A 25,951-nucleotide genomic window follows, 5' to 3' on the forward strand; every position below is an offset into this window, starting at 1 on the left:
AAGACAATGACGGAAACCTCCAAATCGATCCCGCTCCAAAGTACAGGCCTCGGTGTAATGCTCATTCATTAGACGATGAGCGCGAATCCGACCATCACCCCTGGTCAGACAAAACCGCAGATCGTCAGTGAAGAGCACTTTTTGCCAGTCCTGTCTGGTCCAGTGACGGTGGGTTTGTGCCCATAGGTGATGTTGTTGCTGGTGATGTCTGGTGAGGACCTGCCTTACAACAGGCCTACATGCCCTCAGTCCAGCCTCTCTCAGCCTATTGTAGACAGTCTTAGCACTGATGGAGGGATTGTGCGTTCCTGGTGTAACTTGGGCAGTTGTTGTTGCCATCCTGTTCCTGTCCCGCAGATGTGATGTTCCGATGTACCGATCTTGTGCAGGTATTGTTACACGTGGTCTGCCACTGTGAGGAAGATCAGCTGTCCGTCACAGTACGGACATCGCAATTTATTGCCCTGGCCACATCTGTAGTCCTCATTCCTCCTTGCAACATGCCTAAGGCACGTTAACGCAGATGAGCTCAGACCCTGGGCATCTATCGTTTGGTGTTTTTCAGAGTCAGTGGAAAGGCCTCTTTAGAGTCCTGAGTTTTCATAACTGTGAGCTTAATTGCCTACCGTCTCTAAGCTGTTAGTGTCCTAACGATGTTCATTAATTGTTTATGGTTCATTGAACAAGCATGGGAAACAGTATTTAAAGCCTTTACAATGTTTAGTTATTTCGATTTTTATGAATTATCTTTGAAAGACAGGGTCCTGAAAAAGGGACTTCTTTTTTTGCTGAGTTTACATTGCATGGATTCACTCTGTGTGCAATAATAGTGTTTAACAGGGAGGTTTTCCAATGCCTCGCAAAGAAGGGCACCTATTGGTAGATGGGTATAGAAAACAGACGTTAAATATCCCTTTGAGCATGGGTGAAGTTATTAATTACACTTTGGATGGTGTATCAATACATCCAGTCATTACAAAGATGCAGGTGTCCTCCCTAACTCAGTTGCCAGAGAGGAAGGAAACCACGCAGGGGTTCCACCATGATGCCAATGGTAATTTTAAGAGTTTATTTTTTCTTTTTTCTTTTATTTTAATTTTACCCCCTGTTTCTCCCCAATTTTGTGGTATCCAATTTTGTATGTAGCTACTATCTTGTCTCATCGCTACAACTCCCGTACGGGCTCGGGAGAGACGAAGGTTGAAAGTCATGCGTCCTGCTTAAACCCTTTACAATGAAGATCTGTGAAGTTATTTGGATTTTTACGAATTATCTTTGAAAGACAGGGTCCTGAAAATGGGAAGTTTCTTTTTATGCTGAGTTTATATACCGGACCAGTCACACGTTTGGACACACCTACTCATTCAAGGGTTTTCCTTATTTTTCCTATTTTCTACATTGTAGAATAATAGTGAAGACGTCACAACTATGAAATAACACACATGGAATCATGTAGTAACAAAAAAAGTGTTAAACAAATAAAATAAAAAATATATACAGTGCCTTGCGAAAGTATTCGGCCCCCTTGAACTTCGCGACCTTTTGCCACATTTCAGGCTTCAAACATAAAGATATAAAACTGTATTTTTTTGTGAAGAATCAACAACAAGTGGGACACAATCATGAAGTGGAACGACATTTATTGGATATTTCAAACTTTTTTAACAAATCAAAAAATGAAAAATTGGGCGTGCAAAATTATTCAGCCCCTTTACTTTCAGTGCAGCAAACTCTCTCCAGAAGTTCAGTGAGGATCTCTGAATGATCCAATGTTGACCTAAATGACTAATGATGATAAATTACAATCCACCTGTGTGTAATCAAGTCTCCGTATAAATGCACCTGCACTGTGATAGTCTCAGAGATCCGTTAAAAGTGCAGAGAGCATCATGAAGAACAAGAAACACACCAGGCAGGTCCGAGATACTGTTGTGAAAAAGGTTAAAGCAGGATTTGGATACAAAAGATTTCCCAAGCTTTAAACATCCCAAGGAGCACTGTGCAAGTGATAATATTGAAATGGAAGGAGTATCAGACCACTGCAAATCTACCAAGACCTGGCCGTCCCTCTAAACTTTCAGATCATACAAGGAGAAGACTGATCAGAGATGCAGCCAAGAGGCCCATGATCACTCTGGATGAACTGCAGAGATCTACAGCTGAGGTGGGAGACTCTGTCCATAGGACAACAATCAGTCGTATATTGCACAAATCTGGCCTTTATGGAAGAGTGGCAAGAAGAAAGCCATTTCTTAAAGATATCCATAAAAAGTGTTGTTTAAAGTTTGGTAGACACACCAAACATGTGGAAGAAGGTGCTCTGGTCAGATGAAACCAAAATTGAACAGGGAAGATGGTTAAAATTGATGGGAAGATGGATGGAGCCAAATACAGGACCATTCTGGAAGAAAACCTGATGGAGTCTGCAAAAGACCTGAGACTGGGACGGAGATTTGTCTTCCAACAAGACAATGATCCAAAACATAAAGCAAAATCTACAATGGAATGGTTCAAAAATAAACATATCCAGGTGTTAGAAATGCCAAGTCAAAGTCCAGATCTGAATCCAATCGAGAATCTGTGGAAAGAACTGAAAACTGCTGTTCACGAATGCTCTCCATCCAACCTCACTGAGCTTGAGCTGTTTTGCAAGGAGGAATGGGAAAAAATGTCAGTCTCTCGATGTGCAAAACTGATAGAGACATACCCCAAGCGACTTACAGCTGTAATCGCAGCAAAAGGTGGCGCTACAAAGTATTCACTTAAGGGGACTGAATAATTTTGCACGCCCAATTTTTCAGTTTTTGATTTGTTAAAAAAGTTTGAAATATCCCACTTCATGATTGTGTCCCACTTGTTGTTGATTCTTCACAAAAAAATACAGTTTTATATATTTATGTTTGAAGCCTGAAATGTGGCAAAAGGTCGCAAAGTTCAAGGGGGCCGAATACTTTCGCAAGGCACTGTATTTGAGATTCTTCAAAATAACTTTGCCTTGATGACAGCTTTACACACTCTTGGCAGTTTCTCAACCACCTTCCCCTAGAATGCTTTTCCTACAGTCTTGAAGGCGTTCCCACATATGCTAAGCACTTGTTGGCTGCTTTTCCTTCACTCTGCCATCCAACTCATCCCAAACCATCTCAATTTGGTTGAGGTCGGGTGATTGTGGAGGCCAGGTCATCTGATGCAGCACACCATCACTCTCCTTCTTGGTCAAATAGCTCCTCCATAACCTGGAGGCGTGTTGGGTCATTGTCCTGTTGAAAAACCAATGATAGTCCCACTAATCGCAAATTGCGTATCGCTGCAGAGTGCGGTGGTAGCCATGCCTTGAATTTGAAATAAATCACAGACAGTGTCACCAGCAAAGCCCCCACACACATCACACCTGCTCCTCCATGCTTCACGGTGGGTACCACACATGATGAGATCATCCGTTCACCTTCTCTGCGTCTCACAAAGACACAACGGTTGGAAACAAAAATCTCAAATTTGTTCTCATCAGATCAAAGGACAGATTTCCACCAGTCTAATATCCATTACTCAGAAGTCTCATCCTCTTATTGGTGTCATTTAGTAGTAGTGTCTTTGCAGCAATTCGACCATGAAGGCCTGATTCACACAGTCTCCTCTGAACAGTTGATGTTGAGATGTGTCTGTCACTTGAACTCTGTGATGCATTTATTTGGGCTGCAATTTCTGAGGCTAGTAACTCCAATGAATGTATCCTCTGCAGCAGAGGTAACTCTGGGTCTTCCTTTCCTGTGGCGGTCCTCACGAGAGCCAGTTTCATCATAGTTCGTTTTTTTGCGACTGCACTTGAAGAAACGTTCAAAGTTCTGATCTTCATGTCTTAAAGCAATGATGGACTGTCATTTTTCTTTGCTTATTTGAGCTGTTCTTGCCATAATATGGACTTGGTCTTTTACAAAATAGGGCTACCTTCTATATACCAACCCTACCTTTTCACAACACAACTGATTGGCTCAAACGCATTAAGAAGGAAAGAAATTCCACAAAGTAACTTTTACCAAGGCACACCTGTTAATTGAAATGCATTCCAGGTGTGCAAAGCTGTCATCAAGGCAAACGTTGCTTACTTTGAAGAATCTCAAATTATTTATTAAACACTTTTTGGGGGGTTACTATATGGTTCCATATGTGTTATTTCATAGTTTTGATTTTAGTCTGGTCTAAAGAAACATTATTATGTAAATAAAATGTATTTCAGATTTACAGAATATGAGTTGGCCTACTGTAGGCCTATGTTGTTTGGCTATCTTCCATAGGCTTGTTCATTTAGCTGAGAAGATATGCTTATGTCCCATGCCATTATTTTATTTGACATGATTTTATTGTAAGAAGAATATGATTGAACTTAGCTGAATAAAATGGAAAGGATGTTTTTTCCAATACGGAGCGACTGTGCGTGTGAAGTGGCTATGTTGAGCGTAAAAGTGATAATTTCCTATATAATAGATTTAGTTATTTGTCAACTTTAGTTGTGAATGAGACACACCTTAGAATGTTTTAGAAATCCAAACATATATGACCTGCATGGTGCAACTATAGGCTATTCACTATTTGAGAAAGTAGCAAAAAAAAGCTTGCGCTCTGTTGCTTGCCTCATTCTGCACAGTTGTTCTCTAATCAATTAATCTTATTTTCACTCATCAGACTATATTCTCAATTTAATCTTGTCTTTATTAATATGCAAAACTAGTTTTGATTTAGAATTGCCCATTATCAAATGGGCAGGAATAGGGTGGGGTGAAAAATGACATGTCCTCTATGCACTGGAATAGCGAATTGAGGCCGCCCTTTCCCAAACGGATACTTCAGTTTTATAGCGGAACATGTGCTTTGAGAAATACATTTAAGAACACTTATTTTATTCCACGCATTAACCACTGTTTGAGGAGCATACTCGCTTCCCGACTGGTGATTTTCTGCCCAAACTATGTATGCCATGGGCTCTCCAACCTTGTTCTTGCAGCTACCCAGTGCTTAATTTGGGTGTGAAATTTGTTTGGGAACATTGATAGTAACATGTTTTGGCAACAAAACATATTTCATTAAACCGTTGACAGGCCGTCTGTGTACTCGTCCGAGATGGCATAGCAGTTCAGACGTCTTTTGTCCTCGTCTTGTCGTGTCCTGTATATATATATATTTACAACTTTTTTTTTCACATACATTTTTTTATTTTCCATCAACTCATCTTCAAAACACTCTCCTGCAACCCGCCTCACCAATTTATATTTATAAATAAGTATTATTTACCTCAAATCTGCAATCCTCCAAGAAGCTAGCCAGAAGCTAGCCAGAAACTCCAAGAAGCTAGCCAGAAGCTAGCTAGAAGCTAATCAGAAGCTAGTTAGCTTCTTTACTGGCAAGTCGTTAGTTTTCAGCTAACCACAGTTTGTGGTCATCAGCTATCCTTTAGCTCAAAAATCTATCGCCAGTTTTGTACAGCGCAGCGCGGCTCGGAACGGAACATACCGGACCAATTCTTCTCTCCATGTCCTTGGATTTCAACTGCTCTCTGGACATTCATTCCCGGATCTCACAGCTAGCTAGCTGCTATCCGTGTGACTATCTGCTTTCGTCGATTCTGGAGCAGACATCAATTACTCCGGAGCTAGCCAGCTCCGTCAATCACTCCTGAACTCCGTCAATCACTCCTGGGCTGCAGTCACCTATCCGGACCCGTTTTACTGCCTACGCGGAGCCCCACCGGGCCTTCACGGCTGGACTGCCGACGTTATCTACCCGAAGGAGATCCGGCTGGCTCCTCCGTCTCGACGTTACCTGAACCCCCAACCTGCGGCCTGCTAACCGTTAGCTGTCTTACCGGCTGCTCTCAGAATAGACAATCGGACAATTTATTTATTTTTATTATTATTATTATGTTTATTCTTGGGCCTCTATAACTATATCTATTGTTTTTATTTTATTTTTGTTGTTGTGTGATTTGGACTAATCCCCTCTACCACACGGAACCCCACTAATCTACTGACGGAACGCAAGAGGTGGCTAACAACAGACCCCCTTCCTATGCTAGCTTGCTACCGATGTCCTGGCTAGCTGTCTAAATCGCCTTGACCCCGAAACCAACTACTCCTCTCACTGGACTCTTTTTTGATCACTCGACTAAGGATGCCTCTCCTTAATGTCAATATGTTTTGTCCATTGCTGTTCTGGTTAGTGTTGATTGGCTTATTTCACTGTAGAGCCTCTAGTCCTGCTCACTATACATTATCCAATTTATTAGTTCCACCACCCACACATGCAATGACATCTCCTGGTTTCAATGATGTTTCTAGAGACAATATCTCTCTTCATCACTCAATACCTAGGTTTACCTCCACTGTATTCACATCCTACCATACCTTTGTCTGTACATTATACCTTGATGCTATTTTATCGCCCCCAGAAACCTCCTTTTACTCTCTGTTCCAGACGTTATAGACGACCAATTCTTATTGCTTTTAGCCGTACCCTTATTCTTCTCCTCCTATGTTCCTCTGGCGATGTAGAGGTGAATCCAGGCCCTGCAATGCCTAGCTCCACTCCTATTCCCCAGGCGCTCTCTTTTGATGACTTCTGTAACCGTAATAGCCTTGGTTTCATGCATGTTAACATTAGAAGCCTCCTCCCTAAGTTCGTTCTATTCACTGCTTTAGCACACTCTGCCAACCCGGATGTTCTAGCTGTGTCTGAATCCTGGCTTAGGAAGACCACCAAAAATTCTGAAATTTTAATTCCAAATTACAACATTTTCAGACAAGATAGAACTGCCAAAGGGGGCGGTGTTGCAATCTACTGCAAAGATACTCTGCAGAGTTCTGTCCTACTATCCAGGTCTGTACCCAAACAATTTGAACTTCTACTTCTAAAAATCCACCTTTCTAAAAACAAGTCTCTCACCGTTGCCGCCTGCTATAGACCACCCTCTGCCCCCAGCTGTGCTCTGGACACCATATGTGAACTGATTGCCCCCCATCTATCTTCAGAGCTCGTGCTGCTAGGCGACCTAAACTGGAACATGCTTAACAACCCAGCCATCCTACAATCTAAACTTGATGCCCTCAATCTCACTCAAATTATCAATGAACCTACCAGGTACCCCCCCCCAAAGCCTTAAACACGGGCACCCTCATAGATATAATCCTAACCAACTTCCCCTCTAAATACACCTCTGCCTTCTTCAACCAAGATCTCAGCGATCACTGCCTCATTGCCTGCATCCGTAATGGGTCAGCGGTCAAAAGACCTCCACTCATCACTGTAAAACGCTCCCTGAAACACTTCAGCGAGCAGGCCTTTCTAATCGACCTGGCCGGGGTATCCTGGAAGGATATTGATCTCATCCCGTCAGTAGAGGATGCCTGGATATTTTTTTAAATGCCTTCCTAACCATCTTAAATAAACATGCCCCATTCAAGAAATTTAGAACCAGGAACAGATATAGCCCTTGGTTCTCCCCAGACCTGACTGCCCTTAACCAACACAAAAACATCCTATGGCGTTCTGCATTAGCATCGAACAGCCCCGTGATATGCAGCTATTCAGGGAAGCTAGAAACCGTTATACACAGGCAGTTAGAAAAGCCAAGGCTAGCTTTTTCAAGCAGAAATTTGCTTCCTGCAACACTAACTCAAAAAGTTCTGGGACACTGTAAAGTCCATGGAGAATAAGAACACCTCCTCCCAGCTGCCCACTGCACTGAAGATAGGAAACACTGTCACCACTGATAAATCCACCATAATTGAGAATTTCAATAAGCATTTTTCTACGGCTGGCCATGCTTTCCACCTGGCTACTCCTACCCCGGTCAACAGCACTGCACCCCCAACAGCAACTCGCCCAAGCCTTCCCCATTTCTCCTTCTCCCAAATCCATTCAGCAGATGTTCTGAAAGAGCTGAAAAATCTGGACCCCTACAAATCAGCCGGGCTAGACAATCTGGACCCTTTCTTTCTAAAATTATCTGCCGAAATTGTTGCCACCCCTATTACTAGCCTGTTCAACCTCTCTTTCGTGTCGTCTGAGATTCCCAAAGATTGGAAAGCAGCTGCGGTCATCCCCCTCTTCAAAGGGGGGGACACTCTTGACCCAAACTGCTACAGACCTATATCTATCCTACCATGCCTTTCTAAGGTCTTCGAAAGCCAAGTCAACAAACAGATTACCGACCATTTCGAATCTCACCATACCTTCTCTGCTATGCAATCTGGTTTCAGAGCTGGTCATGGGTGCACCTCAGCCACGCTCAAGGTCCTAAACGATATCTTAACCGCCATCGATAAGAAACATTACTGTGCAGCTATATTCATTGTTCTGGCCAAGGCTTTCAATTCTGTCAACCACCACATCTTCATCGGCAGACTCGACAGCCTTGGTTTCTCAAATGATTGCCTCGCCTGGTTCACCAACTACTTCTCTGATAGAGTTCAGTGTGTCAAATCGGAGGGTCTGCTGTCTGGACCTCTGGCAGTCTCTATGGGGGTGCCACAGGGTTCAATTCTTGGACCGACTCTCTTCTCTGTATACATCAATGAGGTCGCTCTTGCTGCTGGTGAGTCCCTGATCCACCTCTACGCAGACGACACCATTCTGTATACTTCCGGCCCTTCTTTGGACACTGTGTTAACAACCCTCCAGGCAAGCTTCAATGCCGTACAACTCTCCTTCCGTGGCCTCCAATTGCTCTTAAATACAAGTAAAACTAAATGCATGCTCTTCAACCGATCGCTACCTGCACCTACCCGCCTGTCCAACATCACTACTCTGGACGGCTCTGACTTAGAATACGTGGACAACTACAAATACTTAGGTGTCTGGTTAGACTGTAAACTCTCCTTCCAGACCCATATCAAACATCTCCAATCCAAAGTTAAATCTAGAATTGGCTTCCTATTTCGCAACAAAGCATCCTTCACTCATGCTGCCAAACATACCCTTGTAAAACTGACCATCCTACCAATCCTCGACTTTGGCGATGTCATTTACAAAATAGCCTCCAATACCCTACTCAACAAATTGCATGCAGTCTATCACAGTGCAATCCGTTTTGTCACCAAAGCCCCATATACTACCCACCATTGCGACCTGTACGCTCTCGTTGGCTGGCCCTCGCTTCATACTCGTCACCAAACCCACTGGCTCCATGTCATCTACAAGACCCTGCTAGGTAAAGTCCCCCCTTATCTCAGCTCGCTGGTCACCATAGCATCTCCCACCTGTAGCACACGCTCCAGCAGGTATATCTCTCTGGTCACCCCCAAAACCAATTCTTTCTTTGGCCGCCTCTCCTTCCAGTTCTCTGCTGCCAATGACTGGAACGAACTACAAAAATCTCTGAAACTGGAAACACTTATCTTCCTCACTAGCTTTAAGCACCAACTGTCAGAGCATCTTACAGATTACTGTACCTGTACATAGCCCACCTATAATTTAGCCCAAACAACTACCTCTTTCCCAACTGTATTTAATTTATTTATTTATTTTGCTCCTTTGCACCCCATTATTTTTATTTCTACTTTGCACATTCTTCCATTGCAAAACTACCATTCCAATGTTTTACTTGCTATATTGTATTTACTTTGCCACCATGGCCTTTTTGCCTTTACCTCCCTTCTCACCTGATTTGCTCACATTGTATATAGACTTGTTTATACTGTATTATTGACTGTATGTTTGTTTTACTCCATGTGTAACTCTGTGTCGTTGTATCTGTCGAACTGCTTTGCTTTATCTTGGCCAGGTCGCAATTGTAAATGAGAACTTGTTCTCAACTTGCCTACCTGGTTAAATAAAGGTGAAATAAAAATAATAAACTCGAAAAAGGAATAATGGAAAGAGAAGTGGATGGAAATGTGTGATATGCTGCATAGATAAATGTAATGTCACCCAATTAAATGATTTAAATTATAAAAAATCCCCTATTTATTACTAGGCTATTCAAATACAAATTCACTGATTGTAGGCTAACTGTTAGCTGCCCTGCATAATCAATGAACCAACAGCATCGCCTAGGGCTATACATTCTCTCCCAGACTCATGGTTATATATTTTGGAGCGTGGCATAAGGTAATCAGGCTTGGCTTGGCCTTAAACATTTGAATAAGCTCTAATATGCAAATGGTGGTTTGAATTAATCATCACCTTAGAAAGTGCAGTCCATTTTGTGGTGTTAGGCTTTTGAAACAACATCCACAACAATGTTTTCCGCTCAGATTCAACCTGCTGTTGAACTTCTTTAGGTGAGTTTTAAAAGTATAGGCATACTGTTTTTATGATAAGTGTTTGTGATTTTCAATTGCATTTACTTTTATTTCAGAGTAGTTAGAGGGAAAATAGTGCCCTGAGTACCAGGCCATTAGGACCTGATGGTAGTTAGCAAGTTGGGTACTACCAAAGCATATCCAGAGTCACATGGAGTTTTACTGCGGTCATTGTCGCAACAGCCCTATCTGTGACCAACAGAAGCATATCTGTATTCCCAATCATGTAAAATCTGTCAAGGCTCAGGAGAAGATCCAGATGCAGATAGTTTCAAAGTAACAAAAGTTTATAAAAAAATAGGGGGGGCAGGCAAACTACAGGTCAAAGGTGGGCAGAACTAGAGAACGGCAGTCAGGGCAGGCAGAATGGTCCAAACTGGGAGAACTAGAGAAAGACAGGGGCATGGGGAAACCTGCTGGTAGGCTTGATGAAACAAATAGAACTGGCAACAGACAAACAGAGCACAGGTATAAATACACTGGGGATAATGGGGAAGATGGGCGACACCTGGAGGGGGGCGGAGACAAGCACAAAGACAGGTGAAACAGATCAGGGTGTGACAAAAATCCATAGACTAGGGCCTAATTTATGTATTTGAATTGACTGATTTCCTTAGTGTTGGTCCCATGTTGACATGAGCTGAAATAAATTATGGCAAAACATTTTCCATGCGCACAAAAAGCTTATTTCTCACGAATGTTGTGCAAAAAATTGTTTACATCCATCCACCTGACAGGTGTAGCATATCAAGAATCTGATTAAACAGCATGATCATTACACAGGTTTACCATGTGCTGGGGACAATAAAAAGCCACTCTAAAATGTGCAGTTTTGTCACATACCACAATGCCACAGTTGTCTCAAGTTTTAAGGGAGGGTGTAATTGGCATGCTAACTGCAGGAATAGACACCGAGCTGTTTCCAGATAATTGAATGTTAATTTCTCTACTATTGGCTGCCTCCAACATCGTTTTAGAGAATTTTGGTGGTACGTCCAACTGGCCTCAACCACAGAGCATGTGTAACCGTGCCAGCCAAGGACCTTCACATCCGGCTTCTTCACTTGCAGGATTATCTGAGACCAGCCACACGGACAGCTGATGAAACGTTGGGTTTGCACAACCAAAGAATTTCTGCACAAACTGTCAGAAACTGTCTCGGGGAAGGTCATCTGTGTGTTCGTTGTCCTCAGCAGGGTCTTGACCTGACTGCAGTTTGGCATCGTAACCGACTTCAGTGGGCAAATGCTCACCTTCGATGGCCACTGGCATGCTGGAGAAGTGTCCTCTTCACGGATGAAGCCTGGTTTCAACTGTCCCGGGAAGATGGCAGACAGCGTGTGCCCGATGGAGGTGGTTGGGTTATGGTATGGGCATGCATAAATTATGGAAAATGAACGCACTTGTATTTTATCGATCACAATTTGAATGCTCAGAGATACCGTGACAAGATCCTGAGGCCCATTTGTCGTGCCATTCATCCACCCCCATCACTTAATGTTTCAGCATTATATTGTATGGCTCCATTTCGCAAGGATCTGTACAGAATTCCTGGAAGCTGAAAATGTCCCAGTTCTTCCATGGCCTGCATACTCACTAGACATGTCTTCCCATTGAGCATGTTTGGGATGCTCTGGATTGACGTGTAGGACAGCCTCTTCCAGTTCCCGCCAATAACCAGTAACTTCGTACAGACATTGAAGAGGAGTGGGACAACATTCCCCAGGCCACAATCAACAGCCTGATCAACTCTATGCGAAAGAGATGTGTTGCATTGCAACAGGCAAATGGTGGTCACACCATAATAATAATAATAATAATAATAATAATAATAATAATATAATAATAATATAATATATTATAATAATAATAATAATAATAACATAATAATAATAATAATAATATAATATATAATAATATAATAATAATAATAATAATAATAATAATAATAATAATATAATATAATAATAATAATAATATAATATATGCCATTTAGCAGACGCTTTTATCCAAAGCGACTTACAGTCATGTGTGCATACATTCTACGTATGGGTGGTCCCGGGGATCGAACCCACTACCCTGGCGCTACAAGCGCCATGCTCTACCAACTGATACTGACTGGTTTTCTGATCCACGGCCCTACATTTTTTTTAAGGTAGCTCTGACCAACAGATGCATATCTGTATTCCCAGTCGTGTGAAATCCATAGATTAGGGCCCAATGAATTTATTGCAATTGACTGATTTCCATATATGAACTCAGTAAAGGCTTTGAAATTGTTTGGCCGCGTGTTCATCATGCAGTGGAGGGAGTCAGCTAGCTAGCTAATGAGTGACGGAGGGAGGAGGGAAACACCGATGGTGACGATCAAGGACAAGTTGTTGATATCATGGCAATGTTTGGGACTATCACTGAGTTTGTGGAATAGAACGAGGACTGGGCAAAATATGTGGAAAGGTTGGAACACTTTTTCTTGGTAAATGGAGTATGTCAGTCCCCGCAGTAATGTTCCCACATCTAGTGGAAAGCCTTCCCAAAAGAGTGGAGGCTATTATAGTGGAAAGGGAGGGGACCAACTCCATATTAATACCACAATTTTGGAATGGGATGTTGGACAATGAGTCTATTGTGGAAATAAAAATTGAATATGTATTGTACTTACCTGCAGTATAGTATGATTGCTATTCATGTGTGCATGGATATTATTGGCATTGACTGTGACATTTTCCCGAGTCGGATCTGTACAATGCCACATGTTGAGTGGGCTGTAATCATTTATCTGTATTTGTGCCGTTTGTACATGGCTGTACACATTTTATTTCTTAGGTTGAAAGTAAAGGAAAGTAATATTGAAATGTGTGTAGGCATTCCTTGTCAAGTTACTACATCTTTTTTTGGTGATGAGGATAAATCTTGATCAGCATGTATCAGCATGTATCAATGTGCTAGCTAGCTAAGAAACAGTGGAGGGAGTCAGCTAGCTAGCTAGCTAGCTAATGAGTGACGGAGAGCAGCCATCGCTGGAGGGAAACACCGATGGTGACGATCAAGGACAAGTTGTTGATATCATGGCAATGTTTGGGACTATCACTGAGTTTGTGGAATAGAACAGGTACTGGGCAAAATATGTGGAAAGGTTGGAACACTTTTTCTTGGTAAATGGAATTACAGATGAGGCTAAACGGCGCTTTATTCTATTGAGTGTGTGGGGCTAAAACCTACAAGCTAATGAGGAATTTGGCTACACCACGGAGACCGGGAGAAATTCCTTTTGTGGCTCTCGTTAAAACTCACCCCAATCCAAAGCCTTCAGTGATTGTCCATAGGTTCAAGTTCAACTGCCATTTTTGGAAAACAGGTCAGTTTGTTAACTGAATTATGTTAACTCTCTGAACATTGTGAGTTTGGGGCTATGTTAGAGGATGTGCTCTGTGACAGATTAGTCTGTGGCAGTAATGAGGACAGCAGACAGTACCGTTTGCTGGGGGAAGCTACACTGACTTTCAAGAGATTATTGGAACTATCTCAAGGGATGGAGATGGCCGCTAGTAATGCTAAAAATATTCAAAAGGCCGAAAGTGGAAGTTGTGCAGTGCATCAGGTGGCGGGAAAAACGGGAAAAGCAGTGGAATGTTTCGGATGTGGGGGATCGCATTATGCAAACCATCTAAGTTCAAGGATACTCTGTCACAATTGCAACAAAAGGGGACATTTAGCAAAAAATGCAGGGGTCCTAGGAGCAAGCCAGAGGGTGGGCAGACTGGGCAGGGCAAGTTCACAACTAAGAAGCTGCAGTCAGCAGCACATCACTTAGACAGCACAGAGGAGGACGAGCATTGGTCCTACAACATGTTTAATGTGAGGGAGCTGTGCGCAGAGCCTGTCTATGCTACAGTGGAGGTAGATGGAAAGCAGATGAAGACGGAGGTTGACACAGGGGCCTCTGCCTCTGGTTTCAGTGAGGAGACCTACAGAGAACTATGGGGCTCAAAACAGGCTTCAGCCCTCACACCGGCTTCAGCCCTCACACCGGCAGGGATCAGACTGCGTACGTACACCGGGGAGACCATAACATTGCTGGGCGCTCTAGATGTGGACATCGCATACAACAATCAGGAAGCGAGAGCACGGCTCCTGGTGGTGAATGGGAATGGGCCAGGTTTACTAGTGCATGACTGGCTCACTAAAATACAACTGAACTGGGGTGAGAGAAAAAACACACGAGTGACTAAGGATGTCATTCATAATTACCCTGAGATTTTCAAAGATGAACTGGGCACACTGCAGTTAAGCTCTTCACGGATCCTCAGGCCAAGCCTCACTTTTTCAATCCCAGGACAACGCCTTACGCCATGAAAGAGAAAGTTGAGGATGAGTTGGAGCGGCTGCAGGAAATAGACATCATTACTCTCATTCAGTTCTCCCGTTGGGCAGCTCCAATCGTTCCCGTTCTGAAAAATGACGGCATGGTGCGCATATGTGGGGACTACACACTCACCATCAACTGGGCCTCTAGGCTGGATGCTTACCAGCTGCTGCAGGTGGAGGACCTGTTCGTGACGCTCGCAGGAAGCAGGACCTTCTCAAAGCTTGACATGAGTCACACCTACCTACAGCTCCTCCTGGACGAGGTCTCAAAAGAGTATGTCACAGTCAACACGCACAAAGGCTTGTTCTGGAACAACCGCTTGGTTTCCGGGGAGTGACGTCCAGCCATTTTCCAGAGGACAAAGGACAGTCTGCTGCAGGGGATCCCTCATGTAGCAGTGTACCTGGATGACATCCTGGTTACAGTGGCAACTCCACCATCTGGACCAGGTGTTAAAGAGATTCTCCGAGGCAGGGCTGCGCCTGAAGCGTAGTAAGTGCACATTCCATGCACAGAGTGTGACATACCTAGGTCACAAGATCACAGCGCAGGGTCTGTGTCCTATGGAGGACAAAGTCAGGTTAATCAAGGATACTCCAACCCCCAAGAACGTGTCTGAGCTCAGGTCGTTCCTGCGCATGGTGAACTACTATGGTAAGTTCCTCCCTGAACTGTCAACAGTGTTGGCTCCACTTTATCAGCTGCTCCACAAAGACTAAATGGAAGTGGGGGCCAGCATAAGAGAAAGCTTTCAAGGAAGTGAAAGCGCTACTACAATCCAGCACAACTGCTGGTTCATTTTGACCAAGACAAAGCGATCATCACGTCATGTGACTCCTCGCCCTATAGCGTTGGGGCAGTAATCTCTCATCTAGATAGAGGACAGGTCAGAGAAACCCATTGGATTTGCATCAAGCACGCTGACGAGTGCTGAGAAGGGTTATTCACAGTTAGATAAGGAATGTCTGGCAAATAGTCTTTGCTGTGAAACGCTTTCATCAGTACTGCTATGGTTGTCATTTCACCATATGCACTGACCACAAACTACTAATGACCCTATTTAGTGAATCAAGATGCATTCTTCCCATGGCTTCAGCAAGGACACAGTGCTGGGCCCTAACACTGTCAGCTTAAGAATACACTATAGTGTACAGCGCGGGGAAGGACAATTCAAACGCAGACATGCTCAGCCGTCTCCCGCTACCAGAGATGCCCGCCACAACTGTAGTGCCTCCCGAGACAATTTAGAGATTGTAGAGATTGTCAAACTGACCTGTGAATGACAAACGGATCAAATAGTGGGCAGACTGGGATCCTATCCTGGCCAAAGTAAAAAGATGCCAGGTTGGCCTCCTGTCATAGAGGATGATGGACTGAGACCTTATGCAAAGCACAAAACTGAGCTTAGTGTGCATGATGTCTGCATACTCTGTGGGTCCAGAGTGGTTATTCCACCCCCTGGCCGTTCACAAATCATTTCCCGGATAAAAAGTTTAGCCAGATCTTACATCTGGTGGCCTAACATGGATCAGGATGTAGAAAACAAAGTGAAATCATGTTCTGAGTGCCAGATCAACCAGAAGATAGAGAGATATCTATATAAATGTACAAACGGTACAAACACAGCCAAATGATACAGCCCACATGTGGTAGAGTTTGTACAGATCCAACTCGGGGTAATGACATCATCCAAGGAGAAAGGTCATGGTCAATGCCAATAATAACCATGCACACATGAATAGCAATCACACTGCACTGCAGGTAAGTACAATTCATATTCAATGTAATTATTCATATAGTGTCCACAATTTAACACTTCACCCCCATTAATTTCAATCCCCCATGTAAGAAAAAACATAAGCTTAAACAAGTAAACCACATCAGTGTTCTCTTCTTCACAACACTTTAGAACATCTGCTACAGTAAATATAAACAAACAAAATATATATGACAGTCCTTTTTTTCAACAAGATCTGATGTCCCAACACTAATAACACCACAAGTCTATCAGTCTATATTTGTAATTTTTTTATTTAACCTTTTGTTTATTAAAAACAAATTCTTATTTACAATGACGGCCTACCCTGGCCAAACCCGGATGACGCTGGGCCGATTGTGCGCTGCTCTATGGGACTCCCAATCACATCCGGATGTGATACAGCCTGGATTCGAACCAGGGACTGTAATGACGTCTCTTGCACTGAGATGCAGTGCGTTAGACCGCTGGGCCACTCGGGAGCCGGGTGTACATGGCTGTACTCCTTTTATTTCTTAGCTTGAAAGTAATTTTGAAATGCGTGTAGGCATTCCTTGTCAAGTTACTACAATAAATGTGTTATTTTATGTATAGGTATTTTTATAAAATGTAACAAAAAAATATATGGATGTGTTATTTTAATTGAACTGTGTGGACGTACTGTAATATAATTGGAAACATGGCTGAGATGTGATTCTCCCATTGTGTCCATTCCAGATGATCGCCACAGAGTCAAGCTCCACCCACTCCTGGGAGACCCCAACTCTGACTACATCAACGCCAACTACATAGACGTAAGTCTCACCTTCCTTTCTGCTCAGAATCCTTTCCAATCACAGTGTTATACTGGGAAACTCATCAAGTCATTACTTATCCCTTTCTGAATAACCACCGTCCATTTCACAGTATTTTGTGTTGCCCGAAGCAATCCGGTACCCCAGATTTACCTCTGAGAGGTTATTCCTGTTCCTGGAAACACCAGGCTCCACCTCTTGGCATTCTAGCCAGATGTCATGTCTGTTTGGTGACTACCTCTACAACCCCTTATCCAATGCTATTAATAGACAATAAATTAATTTTATAATACCAAGTCTTGGAGGTAAAGCCCTTTGTAAAAATCCCCCAATCACTCTGAATTGAATAGACTGGATTGATGTTGTTCAATCCCTAGATGGATGGGGAGCAGCTCTGTGACATGATCTCTTTGGCTGCTCACCTTCACTTAACTGTACTTCTTGTTTCCATCTGCATCAACTAGAATGTGTCACCCGTAGAGCAACATGCATCATCCATTTGTTGGACTGTACACTCATGAATGTACATTATTCCATCATAAGAGACAAACTTGTCTAAAACGCCTCGTCGGAAAGGTGAAAGCACTCCTTTTTACATCGTTTAGCCGGGAGAGATAGAGAGCGAGTGGACTTGTGCAGGAGAAATGCTTTTAGGGGACTTCATTAGCATAGAGAGGGCACTTGAGAATGCTGTCCTATTTTGACTCCTGCCATTGTGAGGGTGCTAATTAGTGTCAGGGCATAGGGAGACCAAGCATCATTAGAGACATGCAACTCAATGCTTGGGTGCTGCCTGCTGTAGTGCCAAGTTGGCCCCTGACAAGGCTAGCCCTGGCCCTGAATGATGAATACGTTGCCACAGGGGAGTACTTGTGGAGAGCCCATTACTATTTCACCAGAGGTTACATGGAAAAGTTTAGCCTCTCTCTGAAATGTGTTTTCTGTTTGTTAAAGCAGAGGTTGAAGAAGTGAGCTCTCAGATTGTTTTTCTCTTTAGCATTTGATTTGATCACTTTGTTACCCATCAATTGGCTGTGTGTGTGTGTGTGTGTGTGTGTGTGTGTGTGTGTGTGTGTGTGTGTGTGTGTGTGTGTGTGTGTGTGTGTGTGTGTGTGTGTGTGTGTGTGTGTGTGTGTGTGTGTGTGTGTGTGTGTGTGTGTGTGTGTGTGTGTGTGTGTGTGTGTGTGTGTGTGTGTGCTATATGCATGCTTGGCAGCTGCCTGTATTTGTCATATGTGTTGTAGTACATACAGTGCAGTATTTTCCATCACCACACTCAGCAAGTGAATGCTATATGACAGCCTCTAATTTGTTAAATAGGGAGCCCGTCCAAAGCAATCCACATACATGGCAGCATGAACAAATGTACGTGCACACACAAAACACACACTGTCTCACACACACATACTGTATGTAAACAAGCACACCTCTCTATACAGGTTCTCCTCCTGACTGCAACCTTTAACTCCTTAGATTTCTCAATCTTCTTTCATTAACTAGCTTCTATCTCTTCTCTCTTCTTTTTCTACTACCTTCCCCACCTACTCAACTTTGGACCCTGTAGATTCGGATTAACAGGGAAGTAAGTACTTCACTGCTCTTTCTTCTGTCTGCCATCCCTTTCTTTTCCCTCTTTCCCATGCAGTACATCCCTCCTTCAAAATTCAAACTCAGTCTAGTGTTTGGGAGCCTGGATTCAGAGTTGGCACAAAGCAAGCTGCTCCAAGGTGTCACAATGTTCAGATTGCTGCAGAGTGAAGAAACTCTGAGGGTTGCTATCTCTTTTCCTTTTATCTGCATTTGAATCTTAGATGTTTGTCTCTTTCTTTTCTCTACCATATCTCAATAAAAGACAACCACTAAGTAAAGAGGAATGCACGTTTGAAGGAGCTCCCATATCTGCTGAAGACGAGACTGCCTTGTGGCCCATTGTATTTGTGACCTGTAAGCATATAGAGCTGTGTCATCGTCACCATACCCACTGGCATGCCCTGTCATCTCCAGCATGTGACAAGTGTCCCTGTGTCATTATATTTCTTGTGCTTACATGAGGTCAAAAATCAGGAGGTTACAGTTGCCACTATGACTGGTTGAGGTGCGTGAATGCCATGGACATGCTGATTGTGCTGCCCGGGGCCCCAGCGAATCGTGGGTAGTTGGGCTCACTGCACCCATTCACTGTGACAGTCATTCATCTCCATTACACACTTGTCCCTTTTGCGTTTCAATGCATATACCTGCATTTCTGCACTTTTTTTTGAGGGTGACACAACAGATGCCAGGTTGTCTTTCTAGGGGGAAGTAACAATGAGTTATGTTCTGTTGACAAACTACTTCTTATAGCCTACTGTACAGTGATGTGGTCCCTCTGCCTCTTCACGGCATCGTCACCCATAATGCATTGTTTGATATAAATGGTCTCCTGTTGACTCACTGCACTCAAGTTGTACAACTTCATCTGAGCAATCATTGTGGCTATGAATATAAATGTGACCGACCGTCTCGATTCGAGGTTAAGTAGCAAAAATTTGAATTAGTGTTTTTTTGTATTATTTTTTTACCCCCTTTTTCTCCCCAATTTCATGGTATCCAATTGTTAGTAGTTACTATCTTGTCTCATCGCTACAACTCCCGTACGGGCTCGGGGGAGACTAAGGTTGAAGGTCGTCCTCCGAAACACAACCCAACCGAGCCGCACTGCTTCTTAACACAGCGCGCATCCAACCTGGAAGCCAGCCGCACCAATGTGTCGGAGGAAACACCGTGCACCTGGCGACCTTGGTTAGCATGCTCTGTGCCGTGCCCACCACAGGAGTCTCTGGTGTGTGATGAGACAAGGGTATCCCTACCGGCCAAACCCTCCCTAACCTGGACGACGCTAGGCCAATTGTGCATCATCCCACGGACCTCCCGGTCACGGCCAACTGCGACTAAGCCTGGGCGCGAACCAAGAGTCTCTGGTGGCACAGAGACTGCGATGCCCTAGACCATTGCGCAACCCAGGAGGCCCTGAATTGGTGTTTTTTACATTGGATGAAAGTAGACACACGAGCTAGAAAATGGTATATCATACAGTACAGTTGAGGAACAATGGGAAAGTAATTTTGCTTTGAAAGTTGATACGCTTGTAACCTCACTTTTGAGAATATGGCACTTTAATATTTTGGTAAACCTACTGGAGAGCTCTTCTTTGTCTACACCCATTCAACATTGTTCTCACCCTCTTAAAACTTAGCACCACCCTTCTCTTTAAGGATTCACATGTGAGGCCATTTACTAAACATCCAAAGATTTCAAGACTAAAGGTTGGTTTATACTACGGGTGTATTCATAAATTCAATCTGGAGTGCCAGAGTGCACCCTGGGCGTTCGTAAACTCAGTGTTGTCAGATTGTCCATTCGTAAATTCAGAGCGTTTTGCTCTCTGAGCTTTCAGAGAGCTCACTGGACGCTCTGCCCGAGGAGTAGGGTTGATCCGAGTGTTTTGACAAGCTCACTAGCTAACTGGCTAACATTGGCTAGCTTGCTAGCTACTTCCAGACAGAGAACAGCTCACTCAGACCATTTTACTCGCCCTAGCAGAGCTGGTTAGACTGTTTTTTGTTATCCAGAGCGTTGGTGACTTTAACTGCGCTGCTGGCAACAATTGAATTACGCTTTTGAATCTGCAGGTAGCTAACCAACCAGGTTCAATGTTAGCTTGTTAACATTAGGCTATAACTATCAAAGCAAATGGCTCTGAGATACGAATAATATTACTACACAGATCATAAACGTAGCGTTTGCTAGCAAGCCAGCCAGCTTATGTTAGCTTGCTAGCTAACAGTACGCTTTAACTTGAAATGAAAAAATGAAAACTTTCTAACAAAATTAGAAACACGTAAGCTAGCTAGACTATCTTACATGGATGGATGCTATACATGGAATGGTTGCTTCTTCCTCTCTGTCACGGATGCCATGGTTGCCCTTAGTTTGAAGATGTAATACGGAGACAGGTGTTTTAAACAGCTTTCTGTGTGTTCTCTTTTCGACTCCCTTTGCTTATTTGCAGTCAAAGGCCAGAATGTTCTCCATCTCCTTAGCTATCATACTCTAATTCCCCCGGGCATTCCACTGATTTCAAAACTCGGTCCTCCAGAAAGTGGAGATCAACACTTTGATATCGTTCAAAAAAGCAGTGTTAGATTTGTTTTTTTAATTTAAAAAAGTGAAGTAGTAATGCACTACAAACACCTAGGTTCCTGAAGCGAGTCATGTATATTTTGTGAATCCCTTTTTTTCAACGTTGCTTTTTCCTCTTTTGGTTGAACACCGCATCTCCACTGTATCTAGATACCCCTCCCCATACACACACACACACACACACACACACACACACACACACACACACACACACACACACACACACACACACACACACACACACACACACACACACACACACACACACACACACACACACACACACACAAAAGCTAGTCCCAACTTACTGTTGCGAGTTAGAAAAGTAGAATACACAAAGTGCATTTTCAAAATTAGGTTGTGCATCAGCAGTTATTCTCGTTATCTCAGTCACTGATAGTAAGTCAATTAGCCCATGTCAGCTAAAATGTTGTAGATCGTTAAGTTAGTTTAGCAGCCAGCTATCTAAACTTGTTATCGTGGTTGAATTACCTTTCTGCATTGATTTTGTTAGTCAGTCTCACTGCTAACATTTCTCACCATCCTATTGCAACATGTGTAGAATTGCAGGAAATTATCTGTAAAACAGTTCATTTTTTTCTCTCCGCCCAATGGCTAAATGTGTTGAATTACAGGAAATGTGCTTTAAAACTGTACAATTTCCTCTACATCCCATTGCAAAAATGTTTATAATTGTGCAAAATGTGCTAAAACGTGAAAAAAAATCTGTATTTTGGAGCAATAAACCAATTATTATTTTGTGCGTTGTGTTGAATAATGAAATCCAATTGCTATTTTTTGGGGGACTTAAACGTAGCGTAGTATCCTGAAAAGCATAATTTCTATGGGCAAAGTGGGTGTTCTGAATCACTCTGGGACTACAGTCTCTCTCTCATCTCTCTCAATGCCAAACAAAGTTTTGTGTTGTCTCATGCTGTTATATCGTAACCATGTTTGATGTGACGTCTGTGTGGGGGGATTTGCACATGCTTTTAGAAGTTGATGACAGCTTTTAGGTAAAGCCTGACATGCGATGGAACTCTTTTTCTCAGGCGTCATAATTAGTTGTGCTTTTAGGAAGGGTTATTTAGCATGCACACCAAACTGTGGGCATACTTGGGTGTCTGACGACACACCATATTCTCTCTGGAATTTTTGTGAGTGGTGTTGGAATGACAGGAAACATGATGTTACTGAGGGAATTGGACAGTAGTGAGAAGGAAGGGTGATCCGTGCTAGAAGAGAGGGAGGGAGAGAGGATAAGGAGGTAGGAGAAGGGGAGAAAGCGCTGTCTGAGGCACAGATAGCTTACTCAGCATGTCATCCCTGTTCTCTTTTTCAGGGCTACCATCGATCCAACCACTTCATAGCAACTCAGGGTGAGTATCCCGCCATGTCTGGAGTTGGGTGCTTGTGTGTGTTTTTGTGTGATAATTCGAGGTTGACCAACCTACCCAATGAACTTCCACGTAGGATCTAGCAACAGTGACACATCATGCTCGTGTATACATCAGTTTCCTTTTTGGGTGCGTGCATATTTGGACGTTGTAGATACACACCCTAGCATCAGTTAAACCCTCTCCTAGTAGAGAGAGAGAGAGAGATTCATGATCTGTTTCCCGTCTGGATTACTGCAACTCGCTGTTGGCTGGGCTCCCTGCCTGTGCCATTAAACCCCTACAACTCATCCAGAACGCCGCAGCCCGTCTGGTGTTCAACCTTCCCAAGTTCTCTCACGTCACCCCGCTCCTCCGCTCTCTCCACTGGCTTCCAGTTGAAGCTCGCATCCGCTACAAGACCATGGTGCTTGCCTACGGAGCTGTGAGGGGAACGGCACCTCAGTACCTCCAGGCTCTGATCGGGCCCTACACCCAAACAAGGGCACTGCGTTCATCCACCTCTGGCCTGCTCGCCTCCCTACCACTGAGGAAGTACAGTTCCCGCTCAGCCCAGTCAAAACTGTTCGCTGCTCTGGCCCCCCAATGGTGGAACAAACTCCCTCACGACGCCAGGACAGCGGAGTCAATCACCACCTTCCGGAGACACCTGAAACCCCACCTCTTTAAGGAATACCTAGGATAGGATAAGTAATCCTTCTCACCCCCCTTTAAGATTTAGATGCACTATTTTAAAGTGACTGTTCTACTGGATGTCATAAGGTGAATGCACCAATTTGTAAGTCGCTCTGGATAAGAGCGTCTGCTAAAAGACTTAAATGTAAATGTAAATGTAATGATCTGTCACTTCTCATACTGAGCCACTGTTCGCTGGCACAGACCAATAAACACTGCCATGAAGCACTGTACAGCATAACGTTAATTATAGTAGGGCATGTGACCTGACCAGGAAAAACTCTTTGGCCCTACTTATAACCTAGCTGCATGTACCTTGATTCTGTGTCCAAGAAAAATGACTTAGTACAGTAGTATCGGGTCACGTGGTCAGGAAACAATCCAGGCCCTAGTCATATTGATCATTTGTATTTACAGCAAACTGTTTTTGACTGAGATGGTTGATGTGGTGGTTTTACCTTTCTGTCCCATAGGGCCCAAACAGGAGACAGTGTATGACTTCTGGAGGATGGTGTGGCAGGAGAACTGCTTCAGCATCGTCATGATCACTAAACTGGTAGAGGTAGGCAGGGTGAGTCTCACACTCACACCTCTCTCCTCATACACACCTATCCCCAGCACCATTGCTTCCATCTAGCCGGCAATCCATCCATCCAGTCATAGACTTCTTATGTATATATATAAATATACAGTGCCTTGTGAAAGTATTCGGCCCCCTTGAACTTTGCGACCTTTTGCCACATTTCAGGCTTCAAACATAAAGATATAAAACTGTATTTTTTTGTGAAGAATCAACAACAAGGGGAACACAATCATGAAGTGGAACGACATTTATTGGATATTTCAAACTTTTTTAACAAATCAAAAACTGAAAAATTGGGCGTGCAAAATTATTCAGCCCCTTTACTTTCAGTGCAGCAAACTCTCTCCAGAAGTTCAGTGAGGATCTCTGAATGTGGCAAAAGGTCGCAAAGTTCAAGGGGGCCGAATACTTTCGCAAGGCACTGTATATATATTTTATATATATATATATTATATATTTTATATATTTTATATATTTTATTTTATAAGCGCAAAAGGGGACACAATTCAATTTTCTCTACTGTGTTCAGGTCCCTTACTATTTGCTCAGACAGACCTCATTGTTAGAGCCAGCAGAATATAAATACTATAGTAAGAGTCCCATTTTTTTCTTCTGAAATCATAAACATTGACATAGTTGTTAAGATGACAAAATGTTTCTATCAATATCAGTACATCAAATTTGCTGTTCCCTCCTAGCGCTGGAATGTTTGTCAGCTGAATCAAAATAACATCTAACCTAAATTAAAAATGACTAAATCCTTTGTGCCTTAATGGAAAACATTAGTGGTGGCCCAGTTCTAGATATGATGTTCCCCATCATTAAAGACTACTATAGTTACCACCTCTATCTATGGATGAACTGGTTGATTTTGTTGGAGCTGAATGTAAGTAGAATTGTTCTGTGTCTTCTTTGCTTAAATGTATTTAATGCTGAGCAGTAGGTAGCATAATTTACCAACAAGGAACACTGGTTGGTCAAACACATTTCTGTGACTACCATTGTATGCACATTTGATCAAATGTTATTTGTCCCTGTTGACCAGGTGAAATGCTGTAAATACTGGCCTGATGACAGTGAGATGTATGGAGACATCAAGATTACACTGCTGAAGACGGAAACACTTTCAGAGTACACCGTTCGTACTTTTGCCATGGAGAGGGTAAGTCCAACCATTCTGTGCCTGCACATGTTTTGACATTGAGTCAGTCTACGTCTAAGACCAATATCACATGGCTTTTACTTATACAGGACAAATCCCAGCTACTACTAAGCATCTTTCCCTCATTCTTTCCTTATTTTTGGTTTCTTGTGGCTTCACTGCTTAGACATACCATGATGGCATTGTTTCTTCAGCCAGCGTTTCCAGGCAGTTGTCGATCAAAGAGTCTGTGGTGTTTATCAGTCCAACTGAACAGAACCGGCATTCAATCTGTCTCAATTATGAGGTGCTTCTGTTGTGAATGCATCCTACCCAGAGAACATGGATCCTTTAGCCCTATTTGACTCTGTGATAAAGGCACTTAGCTGACAAATAGCAGCCTGTCTCTGACTAGAGAGAGGTGGTAGTAAGAAATAATACTCTGGCTCTATGGTTCTTTTCTCTCCTTTGTTACTGAGTTGGCCCCTGTACCAGTCTCCTTCCCAATACTCATAAACATTGCAGAGACAGCAGCAGTTGGCATACGCTGAATTGAGTAGACAGTGTCTTACTTCCTGATGATGCATAAATACGATGTAGAGAGATTAGAATAAACAACAGCTCCTGATGTACAGACCGATGTGACTCAGAGACGATGATCATCGAAGGCCCTCTGATTAAATATGCCTGCAGTGAGAGGATTTAATAACTCAAGCTACTTAAACCGCCCCCCCCCTCTCTCCCACACCGCTGAGGCACTGC

The 25,951-nt window shown here is 43.2% G+C and overlaps 1 protein-coding gene across 6 annotated transcripts in view; it reads left to right on the forward strand.

Moving 5' to 3' along the window:
• The window catches only part of LOC124019498 (receptor-type tyrosine-protein phosphatase U), a 348,981-nt gene that overhangs the window by 276,793 nt on the left and 46,237 nt on the right, over positions 1 to 25,951 (forward strand). For 3 of the 6 annotated variants that reach the window (XM_046334848.1, XM_046334851.1, XM_046334849.1), the window contains 5 exons: positions 17,135 to 17,211; positions 18,776 to 18,793; positions 22,736 to 22,772; positions 23,939 to 24,036; positions 25,094 to 25,210. In XM_046334848.1, coding sequence (XP_046190804.1) covers positions 17,135 to 17,211; positions 18,776 to 18,793; positions 22,736 to 22,772; positions 23,939 to 24,036; positions 25,094 to 25,210 — 347 coding nt within the window. The remainder of the gene's footprint in view (positions 1 to 17,134; positions 17,212 to 18,775; positions 18,794 to 22,735; positions 22,773 to 23,938; positions 24,037 to 25,093; positions 25,211 to 25,951) is intronic. The other 3 variants (XM_046334850.1, XM_046334853.1, XM_046334852.1) reach the window with 1 other exon arrangement.

This window comes from Oncorhynchus gorbuscha, unplaced genomic scaffold, assembly GCF_021184085.1.
Source record: "Oncorhynchus gorbuscha isolate QuinsamMale2020 ecotype Even-year unplaced genomic scaffold, OgorEven_v1.0 Un_scaffold_609, whole genome shotgun sequence".
Classification (NCBI taxonomy): Eukaryota; Metazoa; Chordata; class Actinopteri; order Salmoniformes; family Salmonidae; genus Oncorhynchus; species Oncorhynchus gorbuscha.